Here is a 13096-nt window from a genome sequence, read left to right as displayed (position 1 = left end):
CTTTGAATGCCTTGAAAGTGGAAAAGCGCTGTATGTGACGATTTGCCATTAAAATCTCATCTTTTTCAAGACAGTCCAAGCCAAGAGGCTGCTCACACTTTAAAGCTTTGGCATATATATAATACACTATTAAAACACTTAAACACAAGTAACAAAGACTTACCTGGCCTGTTATGAAATCAGTTTTCTTCCCATCCATTAAAAATCTCCTGTGGCCATACCAGCTTGTCAAAGCCTGATGTCGTCAGATATCAGGGCCCATTTAGTACTTGGATGAGAGACCGCTAGGAATATCAGGTGTCACAGTGGGGCACCAGTGGAAAAAAGGCAGGACACTTCACTCACATTGCCTATATGAAGTTGGTTGGTGGTGGTTGGAGGGGCCAATGGCGCAGATTGACAGCCTCGATTCCATCAGTCACAGGGCAGCTGTGGCTACAATAGTAGTTTACTACCACTGAGTATGGAATGAATGAATAACGCACTGTAATTGATTAATTAATTAATTCATTCATTATTTAATCAATGCATACTCAATGAGATAAGATCGGTGAGTTTACAGCGGTTTAGTGTGCTCTTCATGATTTCCTTGTCAAAATCGCCCCTTTAAATGGATTTTAGTGTGAAGGGCCCGTCAACGTATATGGTCTGTTTAGTGGCTTTTATTTTGAAAATCCAAGCCGGAAATAAGCTGTGTGTAATTATAAAGTTTGACAGCCCGGCTTCCCCTGCAGGAGCTTGGAGAACTATTCCACGTACTTTTGATGTTCATCGCTTCAGTCTTATAAAAATGTAAGTATTGTGCCAGATATAAGCACACATTTGTGTCATTTTATGTTGCTGTTAAGTTGGCGAAAGTTAAATAAGCTCGCTCTTCACTGTTTAGGTGGCTCAAATCCTAGCTTAGCACATTGCATTAGAATGTAAAGACAGACGAGTGAAGTACATGGATTTATTACTTCTACAGATTGTTTTAACTTGTCATAATGTTACAATTTTATGACGAAATAGTTCAGAGCTGTTTTCCATTGTTAAAATCTGACCACTTTACCTGAACTTCCTGTAGGTATGTACACGTCATATGATACAGTTTGAGTAGCGTGCGTGCTCTATTTAACATTTTAGCTTTGTTTGCTCTTCTGGTTTCGTGTGTATCTCGTAAATAGATGAGCTGTCAGGAGAACAACACGTGTCCAATGAGGGTGTTGGTGACGGGGGGCTCAGGGTTGGTGGGCAGGGCCATTCAGCAAGTGGTGAAAGAAGAGGGGGGGGGCAAAGAAGGAGAAGAGTGGGTGTTCCTCTCCTCCAAGGATGCTAATCTAATGTAAGTTGATACACAAGTTTAAAACACAATTGGGACTATTTGTTTGTAAATGTGTCATGCTGTTTTTGTTTACCCAGGAACAAGGAGGAGACCAAAGCTGTATTTGAGAAGCATAAACCTACTCATGTGATCCATTTGGCTGCTATGGTTGGAGGTCTTTTCAAGAATATGAAGTTTAATCTGGATTTTTGGGTTGGTATTAGTACAACATGTGTTATGCTGTTATTTACCGGTATTTGATCATTGGCGCTGCTTGATATTGGGAAAAAGGAATGTGCTCATTTTTTTGTCAATATGTTCAATTTCGATTAGATTTGTGCGTAGTGTTTTCATGCCAGAATATATTTTAAACATTTTGGAGAAGATTGAAATATGAGCTGCATAACTAATACAAGAATCCCATGCATTTCTTTGTCGTTTGTTTTTCATAAATGCAGAATATTGTGTTATTTGCATGGGGCAGTCAAGTACCTAACTGCAGCCTTCAAGATTTTGTATTAATTCAAATCGATTTGCAATCTATGCCACAGCTTCAGTCATCACCAAACATTATCATCATTGCCACTGACAATTTGAAATGCATTCCCTTCCAGAGAAACAACATTCACATCAATGACAACGTGCTGCAGGCGGCACATGAAGTTGATGTAGTAAAAGTGGTGTCCTGTCTTTCAACATGCATTTTCCCTGATAAGACGACCTACCCTATTGACGAAACTATGGTAGGATGCTTGATTTTATTGCTTCATGGAATTGCTATTGTTTGGAAGGAATATATTAGCAACAGATTGTGCATTGCTTAGCTGGAATCCCAAATGCCAAGGCAAGAGTAATAAATTGGTTTGTTGAAAGATAATTGCAGACAGTGGTGGAAGGTAATGAAGTAGAGATACCTAAAAATTCTATGCAAGTAAAGTTTACAGTGGGTACTTTTTACTTTTACTTCAGTACATTGAGAGCAGGTATCTGTACTTTCTACTCTATTACATTTTTTAACTGGACTGAAAAGTAAAAGTACTTTACCATGTTTGTGGTAACATCCTGACTAAAGTTTTCGAGTTCATGCTTCGGATTTGAGCAAACAAAAATAGATACACAAAATTCATAAGAAACTGATTTGTATTGCTGCTGTTGACCAGCATTTTTCAATCATGATCAGTACATTTAACACTTTCACAAAGTAACACTTGTGTGAAATACTTTTACTTTTTACTCTTAAAGTACATTTTTAAATAGGCACTTAAATACTTTTACTTAAATTGATTTTTTTTTTTCATGTGATACTTTTACTTGAGTAACTTTTTACCTCTATGTCTGTACGTTTACTTATCTATTACACAAAATGGATTTTTGTGAGCTTTAAGCCATGCTATAATGTTATTACCTCATCAAAAACATACCTGGAGTTGTGTTTTGTTTCATTCACACATCTCTGAGTAACCTTTTATTATTACATCTCCAAAGACCAAAATACTCATTTCCACCTTGTGATGTCATATAGTGGTAGGTGGTCCAAGTGATTCTACTGAAGGTGTATGGAGTTTAAAAACACAGTGGAGCACCCGTATTACCGCATTACTGCATTTTACCTCCCTAAATATGCAGGGTTTGTGTGTTAAACATGTGCGAATGAAACAAAACACAACTGCGGGTATGTTTGTGATGATGAAACAACATTTTAACATGGACATAATAATAGTAACAATAATAACAGTAATAGTAACGTAACATAGTAATATGTGCCAGGACATATCATTAATTAAATATCCAGATAATGCACATGTTGTACTGTAATGTAAAGTTTCAGTTGCACCTTTCTGCAGATTCATAACGGTCCACCTCATGACTCAAACTTCGGCTATGCTTATGCAAAGAGAATGATCGACGTTCATAACAGGTGCAGAAACCCACTTGTTTGTAGCCTTTTCTTTAAATGGAATAGCCAAATACTTGCTTAGATCCGTAGTAAGATTTTTGTATGTATTCATGTATGTATTTACCTTTTACAGAGCATATTTTCAACAGTATGGGCGCTGTTATACTGCTGTGATTCCCACTAATGTTTTTGGTCCACATGACAACTTCAGTATTGAGGATGGCCACGTGCTACCGGGGCTCATACACAAAGCTTATCTTGCTCAAAGTAAGTTACTGTTACCCAATTATCCTATGCCAGGCGTGTGGTGAAATACTCGCCAACTCACCCATCGTTTTTTGCTGTGGTCAGAGGAATTGAAGCCTTTGGTTGTATGGGGCTCTGGATCTCCAAGAAGACAGTTTATTTACTCTTTGGATTTGGCTCGTCTTTTCCTGTGGGTTTTAAGAGATTATCCAGAAGTAGATCCCATCATTTTATCTGGTAAATCATATCATTAATAAGATTCAAAATAAATTGTATGTTCTCTACATTGTTTGTCAAACAGAGGTTAATTTTAATATCTTGCAGTTGGTGAAGAAGATGAAGTTTCAATTAAAGAGGCAGCAGAAGCAGTTGTTCAGTCTCTTGACTTTAAAGGTGAAGTGGTGGTATCCTTTTGTATCATGTTATTTCAAGTTGATAAATTATCATGGTCTATGCATGTTTGACTCTCAGTTCACCATCAAATTGACCTTAATCCTATGACTTCAGTATGACACTAGCAAAGCTGATGGCCAGTTTAAAAAGACAGCCAGCAATGCAAAGCTTTGCAGTTACTTACCAAATTTCAAGTTTACACCATTTAAACAAGGTACCATTCCTTCACTGGTTCTATTGTTTTTGCATTCAAGAGATTAAGTTCTCACCAATGTTTTTGTTTTACAGCTTTGAAGGAAACCTGTGATTGGTTTGTGAAAAACTATGATACAGCTCGGAAATAAAATCCTGAAATGCTCCACATGAGGTGTTTTCAGACAATTATTAGTTGGAACAGAAGTTACTGGGTTAATTCTGCAGTGAAACTTTGCTACATAGTTTTGTTCAAATGATTTATAATGATACGATGGTATGGATTATATTTGTTACAATTGTTTTTACTTATGTCAAGAAACGATATTAAGCTTTCTCTAGTAATATTAGTTACAGTGGTTAGTTTAATTTTGATTAGAATGAGCCTTTGTACTGAAGTCCATTTCTACTTCAATTTTTTTTTTTTTTTGTATAATGATCAAAAAAGACCAAAATAAATATTTTTTTACCAAAAAGTTCTTTATTGAAATTCTCAAGCATTGCATTACTGGGCTTAAATAAGTAAAACCGAATGTACATAAACACATAAAATGGGACATTTAAAATCATAATGAGTAATGCTGATGTATCAGATTACATGCAAAAAAAATTCAAGTATTAATTTACATAGGAGGAGTGTCCTCCCTCATGAACTCTACAGTACTCCTGTCCCAGCAGAGCCCTCTTCTTACAGGCCTTTCCTGTTTTGGTGGTGCCATTGCAGAGGAGACGTCCTGATAATGAACTGCAAACACAAATGAAGCTAGCATAAAGATAGCATTATAACTGCCTTTGTTTCTCTAAGACTCCAAAAGGACTGACCTGTTGGTGATGAGGGAGGGGTTGGGACTCGCACTTCTGGAGTCATTTACCAAATCATGAGAGTCATTCACAGCATCAAACACACCTCCCAAGTTTCTCAGAGGAATGTCATCAACAAGAGCCTAAAACACCAGAGAATCAGTGAAAGCACACGATATTAGGCCTGTCACAATAACAAATGATGACATTGTTGAAGACAATAAACAATGACATTGAACCTAAATTTATGCTACATGCAATAATCCTAAAGCAGGATTATCCCCCCCAAAAAAGATTCTAAATTTACAATACGGTTAAAAAAAAATTAAAATTGCAAAATTAAACACTTAACTTCTATGAGTCCTAATAAATACAACCTACTTATTTATTCATCCTCTACAGCTCAAATATCGTAAGACAGAAAATCCCCCACTAGTGCAAAGAAAAAGTTCACATTAAAACTGACTCCCAAAAATTGTATAACATTGTATAAAGTACTCAAGTTTGTTACTTAAATACTTTTTAAGTAGATGAATCTGTGAATCTGTACTTTTTACTCTAAAAGTACATTTGGTGGTAAAAGTACAACTGGTTCTTAAGTAAAAGTATTTCACACAAGTGTTGTTAATAAGTTTTAAATGTATTAATATTGATTTTTAAAAAAAAAAAGATGAACAGTGGCGTTGGTGAACAGTAGCAATACCAATCAACATCTTATTTTTTCCTCATGAATTTTGTGTTTTGATTTTAAGCTTGTCAGGATGTTACCATGAACATGGTAAAAATAACCCCTCAAAATCATATGAAAAGTACTTTTTAGTTCTGTTCAAAAATGTAGTAGAGTAGATACCTGCTCTCAAATGTAGAGAAGTAAAAGTAAAAAGTATCAACTGTAAAGTTTACTTAAGCAGAATTTTTGGTATGTGTACTTTTATACCAGCGGTGGAAGGTAACTAAATAGGGCCATATTACAACTATTTTTTGACCATTTTCTGATCTATGTTATGTTTCCTTATCACAAACTTAACTGGAGTTGTGTTTTGTTTCATTCACACGTTTAACACACAAACTCTACATATTTAGGCTGAGTTCTTCATACACCTTCACTGGAATTATTTGGATGTCTACTGAACTAAAGATAAAATGGTAGCTCTTGACTTGAAAACTATCGCTTCATGACATCACAAGGTGGAGCAGAGCATTTTGAAGATGTAGACAGACTAATAATACAGGGTTATGCTAACATGTGTGAATGAAGTCTGTGTAGACCCTCAGTCGTCCAGGTCTGATCCATAGCAAACAAAGAAGTTAAATCTGTCAAATGGAAAAATATTGTAAGAGTGAAGACGCTGCTCATCCAAGCCGCTTCTTCAGTTCTGGTCAGGATGCTAGTGGCCACTGCCTTTAAATCTATCTGAGGGGAGGGGGCTAATCACACTGAAACTGTAAGAACAATAGCAGGGTCGTTAAGGGCTGAATAGGGTAGTCTCAGCTGAAACTGGAGACAATAGATGTTTACAGTTTCAGTGTGGTTAGCCCCTCCCCTCAGATAGATTTAAAGGCAGTGGCCACCAGCATTCTGACCAGAACTGAAGAAGCGGCTTGGATGAGCAGCGAAACGTCTTCTCACTTGCAAGATTTGTCCAGTTGACAGATTTAAATTCTTTGTTTGCTATGGATCAGACCTGGACGACTGAGGGTCCCTTGAACATAAACAGGCTGAACTTACCGCAGACAGAACAGGCTTCACTAGGGTCCTTGGGGTTGAGTGACTGTGGAGGGACTCTGCCAGTGTCCTCTTGTGAGACGGAGACACCACTGATATGCAAAGGTCACCTACAAACCAGAGACAGGTTTACTCTCATCTGCTTTCTGCTGAGCTAATGATGTTCCAACTCTTTCAGCCAATTAAAAACCTGATATGAAGCTATCTTGATTGAGCAAGTCACTTTTCCCAGATAACTCATCATTTTCTTCTCTGTCAAGTAGAATCAAACTTAAACCAAAAGTACCAATTGCTTCACATCTGATTAAAAGATAAATGAAACCAATTAAGAGGTTATAAATACCTCACAGGTGTAGAGGGAGGTGGGTAAGAAGGGGAAGAAGTGACTGGTTTTTGTGGCTCAACGATTTCACATGGGCCCAGCGGGAGAGGGACAGTTGGTTTAGGGGTACTATGGAGACAAGAGCACAGTTGTCCAATAAACCAATAACCTGTATGAAAACAAAACACGTGTAAATTACTTCAAAAAATAACAATCTCCACATAAATGAAATTGAAATACTTACAGAGGGAGAGTGTGAGGAGGAGGAGGCTCAGGCTACAGAGATCAAGTGCTGGCTGTTGGTTCACTTCTGCTATTGCGTTCAGGGGCACTGTAAACAGCAGCATGGCTCGAGAAAAAACACGGCAACGAAGAAATGTCAATAGGACAGCACCAAGGACAAAGTAACCTGTATGAGCCATGCATGTCCACAGGGCTGTTAAACTCAACCCTGCAAAGAGACAAGTTATGGATTACGCAGATGATAATAAACATTTAAAAAGCAACAGTGTGTAACTTTCTGGAGGCAATACATCACACATCACCTATTATACAATTCCATGAAAATAGGAAGTTAAAATCATACTTTGGAACATTCTCCATGGTGATTTTCAGTGCAGTAAATGTAACAAAAATGAAAACAACCACAAACAAACAAATAATTCATTTAAAACAACTTCAGCTGGCCAAAGTGTTTCACGTAAAAGTCAACAAAAATAAATATACAGATGTATTTTTATTTATCTTTATTTATACAGGCAGACCCAATGAGGGCACTGTATTTTTTCATGGGTGCCCTGTTCAAAATACAGAAAAATACAAACAAAAACATACAAAATAAATAAGTACCAAGTCCATTTAAAACATTAAAAACAGGGGCAGGTGTGAGTATAAAAGTTAGATTGCGTTTGTGGCACCAAGACATCCGGTCTAGCTAGTATTTTAGTGTGTTATTGTCTAATAAGTTACATACTGTGGCTTTAAATGGAGAAGTACCTCACTCACCTGCCCATCCGAGGTAGCTTTGAATCATTTGAAGCCGACCCTCAATCCTGCTCTGCATGTTATCCAGATAGTGCAGTACAAAGCCAAGTGTGCTGTTCATGCGCTCCAGTTTAGTCATAAGATCAGAGTAGTACTGGGAGGTTTGGTCCTGATACTGCAGAAACTCCACCATACTGGAGTCTGTTTAAGCATGTGGAGAGAAATACAGCAATTTGTGAAAAGAGGATTAAAAAGGCAAGTCCATTTCTGCAGTTTAGTCAAAGGTCCTATATTACACAAAACTTCTATCTTGTGAACTTTAAGCCATGTTATGTTGTTACCTCCTCAAAACATACCTGGAGTTGTATTTTATTTCATTCACACATTTGAGTAACCATTTATTATGAGTCTGTCTACATCTCTAAAGCTCAAAGTGCTCTGTTCCACCTTGTGATGTTACGAAGCAATAGTTTTCATGTTAACAAATACCCATTACCTTGTGTTTAGTAGAGATTGGCAATTCCAGGGCTAAAATGGTCAAAAAGATTCTAGTGAAGGTGTATGGAGTTTAAAAACACAGTGGAGCACTTTCTGTAGAGTGTGTTCTATTTGAGAGAATAACTCAGTCTAAATATGCAAGATTTGTGTGTTAAACATGTGTGAATGAAACAAAACACAACTCCAGATATGTTTGTGAGGAGGAAACAACATTAGAACAGAGATCAGAACATAGTGTAATATTGGCTCTTTAAATGACCTATTTTGTGGTAGATGTCCTGAGCTTGGTGTCTGACGTCTGCGAGGTCTTTCACTATAGCCTGGTGGCCATCTTGCACGTCAGAGCTTTGAACCTGAAGATGCTCACTGACATTTTCTAAAAAGGGATAAAAACACAACCTCCAGATTAATATTCACATTGGTCAGAATGACTGTTTGCATAGTAAAACATGGTAAACTTGCCCATTTTTTGTGTGATTCCTTGGATGAGCTGTGCTACCAGTGCCTGTCCTGAAGCGATTAGGGCCTTTTCCTGTCCCAGACGCTCCAAATTGTCCTTCAATGATGTCTGCATATGTTCTTGTTCTTCATAAAGTTTGTTCTGCTGAGTCTGAAGAGCGCTGTGGCCTTCAAGCACTTTTTCCAAGGAGGCTGAGGTCAGCTGCTTTAGCTCAAGCTGGCCCTCCTGTCATGGTTACATTAGGTATAGGGCTGTAGTTAAAGACATTCTTGGTCCACTAAAGACTATTGATTTACCGATCCAATACAGGTACTAGAAAATTTGCTGGATCTGGATCAGATATCGGTTTCCAAATATCGGTTCAGTTGATATCCTAGTTTGGCATATACGTTCATATAATAAGGCTATTTACTCGTTGTAATTGGCCTGGAGAGTCTCATAATGTTTTAACTTTTATCTATACAAGGCTGTTCTGTAGTTACTTGAGAACTTCATAACAGCTACGTAACATTTGAATTGGTTTTGTCTTATTTTATTTTTGTATAAAGGAAATAAATGTTTCAGCTTCTGTACTGGTATCGGTTGGTAGACACTTAAAGCTATAGTAATCGGTATCAGAACTGAAAAAGCCTGATCAGTGCATCCCTGTTAAAGACATGTCCTGCCAATCGATTTGTTGACTAAAAAGGAGACGTGGCAAATGCTGTCAAAACTATTACACATCTCTACGTTTCTGATCCAAACTGAATACACACACAAAGCAACCATTTACACAGAAAAGTACTAAGAAACAATCTATTTATACAACGACAGATTAAACTTCTGAATCATGAGTTTAATCTGCTTTTTTTTTTTTACATAAATACCAAAAAAAAAAAAAAATCAGCCGACTTTACTTCCTCACTTCTCCTTTTTGCTGTTGTCCCATATAAATCTTCATAATCCAAATAAAATGATTTGTCAACCAAGACAAACTTTGGTCAACTAAGATAACGATTCTTAACCATGGGGCTGGGGCCAAAAGCAGTGCTACGAAATCAGAAGAACATAATACATTCAATATGAAACTGGGCCCCAGGTTATTTAAAAAACAAAAGTTTGGCCCTGAAGTCAAAAAGGTTCAAGTTACTCCTGGACTAAGATACCACTGACCAATTCACTGATTCACATTTATGCATTTCTGTGGAGCTTGGAACTTTCAAATGGAAAAATATTGCCAAAGAAATAAAATGATTTATGGATCAGATCTGGACAACTGAGCGATTAAAGAGATGGAAATGTACCTTCAGATCTTTCATTGCATCGAGTTGGCTGGTGGCTGTGGAGATGAGGGCATTTACGGTGTGTTCTGCCCTGCGACGGAACAGCATCTGACGAGTGGCATAGCACACAGACCGGGCTCTGTTGCTCACTATGTGATAGGCATTCCACGTGTCAGGGTCCATAGCTGCTGTGCATTCTTTTATGGTCTAAAAAGCACAGAAAACATATCTTTAATTGCATTTCCCACTTAAAGGGCCCATATTTTGCTATTATCTGTGTTATCTATGTTATAATGTTGTTTCCTCATCAGAAACATACCTGGAGTTGTGTTTTGTTTCATTTCCACATGTTTAACACACAAACCTCTTCTCTCAAAAAAAAAAAAAAAAAACAGTTCCACCTTGTGAGATCATGTGGTAATACATGAAGTGCTCCACTGTCTTTTTGAACGCCATACACCTTCACGAGACTCATTTGTATGATTTCAGCCCTGGAACTGCTCATGTCTACTGAACAAAAGGCAAAAGGTAGCTGTAAACTTGAAAACTACCACTTCATGACATCACAAGGTGGAACAGAGCATTTTGAGCTTTGGAGATGTAGACAGACTAATAATAAAGGGTTATTCAAACGTGTGTGAATGAAACAAAACACAACTCCAAGTATGTTTTTGATGAGGTATGAGCATTATAACACACCTTAAAGCTCACAAGAGTCAATTTTGTGTAATACAGGACCTTTAATACTGAAAGGGTCTTACCATCTCTTCCGTACAAGGGTACGTCCTGCGACCCTCGATCTCAGCTTGACAGTTGAATAGAAGTACCCCGAGTTTAGCCAGCTGTTCTTCAGACAGGCTTTCACAACTGGACTTCAGTCGAGCAACAACCTAAGGAAAAGTGCACAAAGTTTTAAAAAACATCTAAGGATATTCAATAAACAACACATCAGGCATTACATAGATTTTACCCCACCTCAAATATTGTATTACAAGTTCGTAGTAGTGGAAGATAACATACAAGTCGAAAAGTACTGTATTTAAGTAAAGTAATTTTTTTTAGGTATCTGTACTTAAGTAAATTTTACAGTGGATACTTTCTACTCCACTACATTTTTGAACTGGACTGAAAAGTAAAAAGTACTTTTCAGATTCATATTGCTACTGTGGCTAAAATATGTATGATTTTGAATCAATATCACTACATTTAAGACTTTAACAAATTAATAACACTTGTGTAAAATACTTTTACTTTTTACTGTTAAAGTACACTTTCATACTGGTACTTTAATATTTTAGGTAGATTTTTTCATGTGGTACTTTTTACTGGAGTAACAGGTTGCCTCTGTATCTGTACTTTTATTTAAGTAACAAAACTGAGTACTTCATCCACCACTGCAATTTGGACTTAAATCATTTATTAAAAAGTATTAGACAAAAAGCCTACCAATTCTCATTACTATAGAATACTTGACAAATGTCTTAGCCAGGACAACACTATCCAATGTGCAGATTTAATTTCGGTATATCGCGTTTTTAACAATCTTGCTCTGACTCCTCTAAAAGCAGTTTGTGAAAAGAAATTCAAACTGGACAACAAGAGCAGGATCTAGAGGTGATTTTTTTTTTAACCTAGGGTCCAGAATTTGGTGCTGCACCCCTGCTCATCTGAGAGCTCTCAACACAGGCAGCATTTTTGAAAGCCTTAAAACAGTGGTTGTTCAAGGGTTAAATATGTCATCATGTATCACCATGTATTACATTTTATATTGAGAGGCTGTTGGTTTAACTTTTCAAATGAACTCTTCTATAATTGTTTGTATAGTGAATGTGTAATGTGTGTGTAGTGTGCATAGTGAGTCGTAGTGAGTGCATAGTGTGTATATATATATATATATATATATATATATATATATATATATATATATATATATATATATATATAGTGAGTGCATAGTGTGCATATAGTGTGTGTACTAGTGTGCTACATTTGCTTTAGTATAAATTGTTACTGTTCTTTTCCCTGTTTTACATCAACCTGCAGAGGGACTAAAGAAGGAAATTAGCCACAAAGGCAAATATTGGCATGTGAATCTTACCTTGTGATGACAGCTATCCAGTGGACTCAACTGCATTTGTTTAGCCTCTGCTAAAAACTTCTCATCAACTAAAGCCATTTCAAACTGTGCGTCTTTGGTCAGAAGAGCAGATGAGGAAGCTACAGATGAGGAAGCTACAGATGAGGAAGCTACAGATGAGGAGGCTGCAGATGAGGAGGCTGCAGGCTGGGATGGAGCTGGTCCAGACTCTGTTTTTCTCATCCATTCAAACAAACCACACACACCAGGAGAATGGAAAATCAGCAGTGCAAAAACGAAGCAATTATGGGATGGGAAACGAGCCATGTCTGAAGAAAAAGAAATGAACAGTTTTCACACAAATGCTCCTCCTTTGCACTTGTATGTTGTCAAAGGCTTTGCCCAGACATGTCTGCTGCAGCCACTCAAGCCCCTCCTCTACTCACCAAATCATGCATTATTTATCTAATTAACAACAATAAAAGCAAAAAAAATAAAGTTTGATGACCAGATGCATGCAATAGGTCTGAATGTTTACTGTAAATATAGCCTATATTTTCTGCTGGACACATAATTTTGAGCACTGAAAATAAATTTGTTTGCAATTTTGCGTCAGACTAGATTGGTAACTTCTTGGTTACGTCTTCCCAGTCCAATATTGAGCCCATACCTGATGCTGTGTGGATGCTGCGTGCCCCGTGTCCAGTCTGGTCCCCGTGTCCAGTCTGGGCCCCGTGTCTGGTCCAGCCTCCCAACTCCCACAGCTGACAGAAATTACAGATAATTCTGGCCGATAATTCTGGCCAATCATCGCCGAAGCCGCTCAGCCAATGAACGAATTACAACATAGAATTATTGTTGTGTTTGGTTTTGTTACATATCGCAAAATGTGGATATTTCACTGTGCGACACATCTAACAACAGAACAGAAGAGA

The 13096-nt window shown here is 37.4% G+C and overlaps 2 protein-coding genes across 2 annotated transcripts; one reads left to right on the top strand and one right to left on the bottom strand.

Annotated features, from left to right (window-relative positions):
- Nucleotides 1-738: 738 nt before the first annotated feature.
- On the top strand, nt 739-4502 carry LOC117369559 (GDP-L-fucose synthase-like). Its single transcript, XM_033964812.2, has 10 exons — nt 739-792; nt 1167-1324; nt 1402-1516; nt 1918-2046; nt 3148-3221; nt 3334-3467; nt 3552-3683; nt 3771-3850; nt 3954-4053; nt 4128-4502. Exons 2-10 carry the CDS (start codon nt 1167-1169, stop codon nt 4181-4183), a joined length of 978 nt encoding a protein of 325 aa, XP_033820703.1. The 5' UTR covers nt 739-792; the 3' UTR covers nt 4184-4502.
- bmb (brambleberry) lies at nt 4500-13080 on the bottom strand. The gene is made up of 13 exons (XM_033965182.2): nt 12832-13080; nt 12183-12490; nt 10846-10974; nt 10106-10291; nt 8825-9047; nt 8622-8738; nt 7886-8065; nt 7125-7331; nt 6902-7049; nt 6749-6810; nt 6562-6668; nt 4854-4975; nt 4500-4776 (listed from the first exon to the last, which is right to left on the bottom strand). Exons 2-13 carry the CDS (start codon nt 12486-12488, stop codon nt 4650-4652), a joined length of 1914 nt encoding a protein of 637 aa, XP_033821073.2. The 5' UTR covers nt 12489-12490; nt 12832-13080; the 3' UTR covers nt 4500-4649.
- Nucleotides 13081-13096: the final 16 nt, after the last annotated feature.

Source organism: Periophthalmus magnuspinnatus, chromosome 4, assembly GCF_009829125.3.
Source record: "Periophthalmus magnuspinnatus isolate fPerMag1 chromosome 4, fPerMag1.2.pri, whole genome shotgun sequence".
Taxonomy (NCBI): Eukaryota; Metazoa; Chordata; class Actinopteri; order Gobiiformes; family Gobiidae; genus Periophthalmus; species Periophthalmus magnuspinnatus.
This window is presented reverse-complemented; position numbering and strand designations above follow the sequence as displayed.

Bases quoted from the DNA above. Each gene is read 5' to 3' on its own strand.
- bmb (XM_033965182.2), bottom strand. From the start codon at position 12,488: ATGGCTCGTTTCCCATCCCATAATTGCTTCGTTTTTGCACTGCTGATT. The intron at 8,066-8,621 runs GTCATTTAAAGA...ATGCTTAAACAG, and splicing joins GGACATCTACCACAAAATAG to ACTCCAGTATGGTGGAGTTT. The intron at 6,811-6,901 runs GTATTTATAACC...TCTACTTGACAG, and splicing joins CCTCCCTCTACACCTGTGAG to AGAAGAAAATGATGAGTTAT.
- LOC117369559 (XM_033964812.2), top strand. From the start codon at position 1,167: ATGAGCTGTCAGGAGAACAACACGTGTCCAATGAGGGTGTTGGTGACG. The intron at 1,325-1,401 runs GTAAGTTGATAC...TTGTTTACCCAG, and splicing joins TCCAAGGATGCTAATCTAAT to GAACAAGGAGGAGACCAAAG. The intron at 1,517-1,917 runs GTTGGTATTAGT...ATTCCCTTCCAG, and splicing joins AGTTTAATCTGGATTTTTGG to AGAAACAACATTCACATCAA.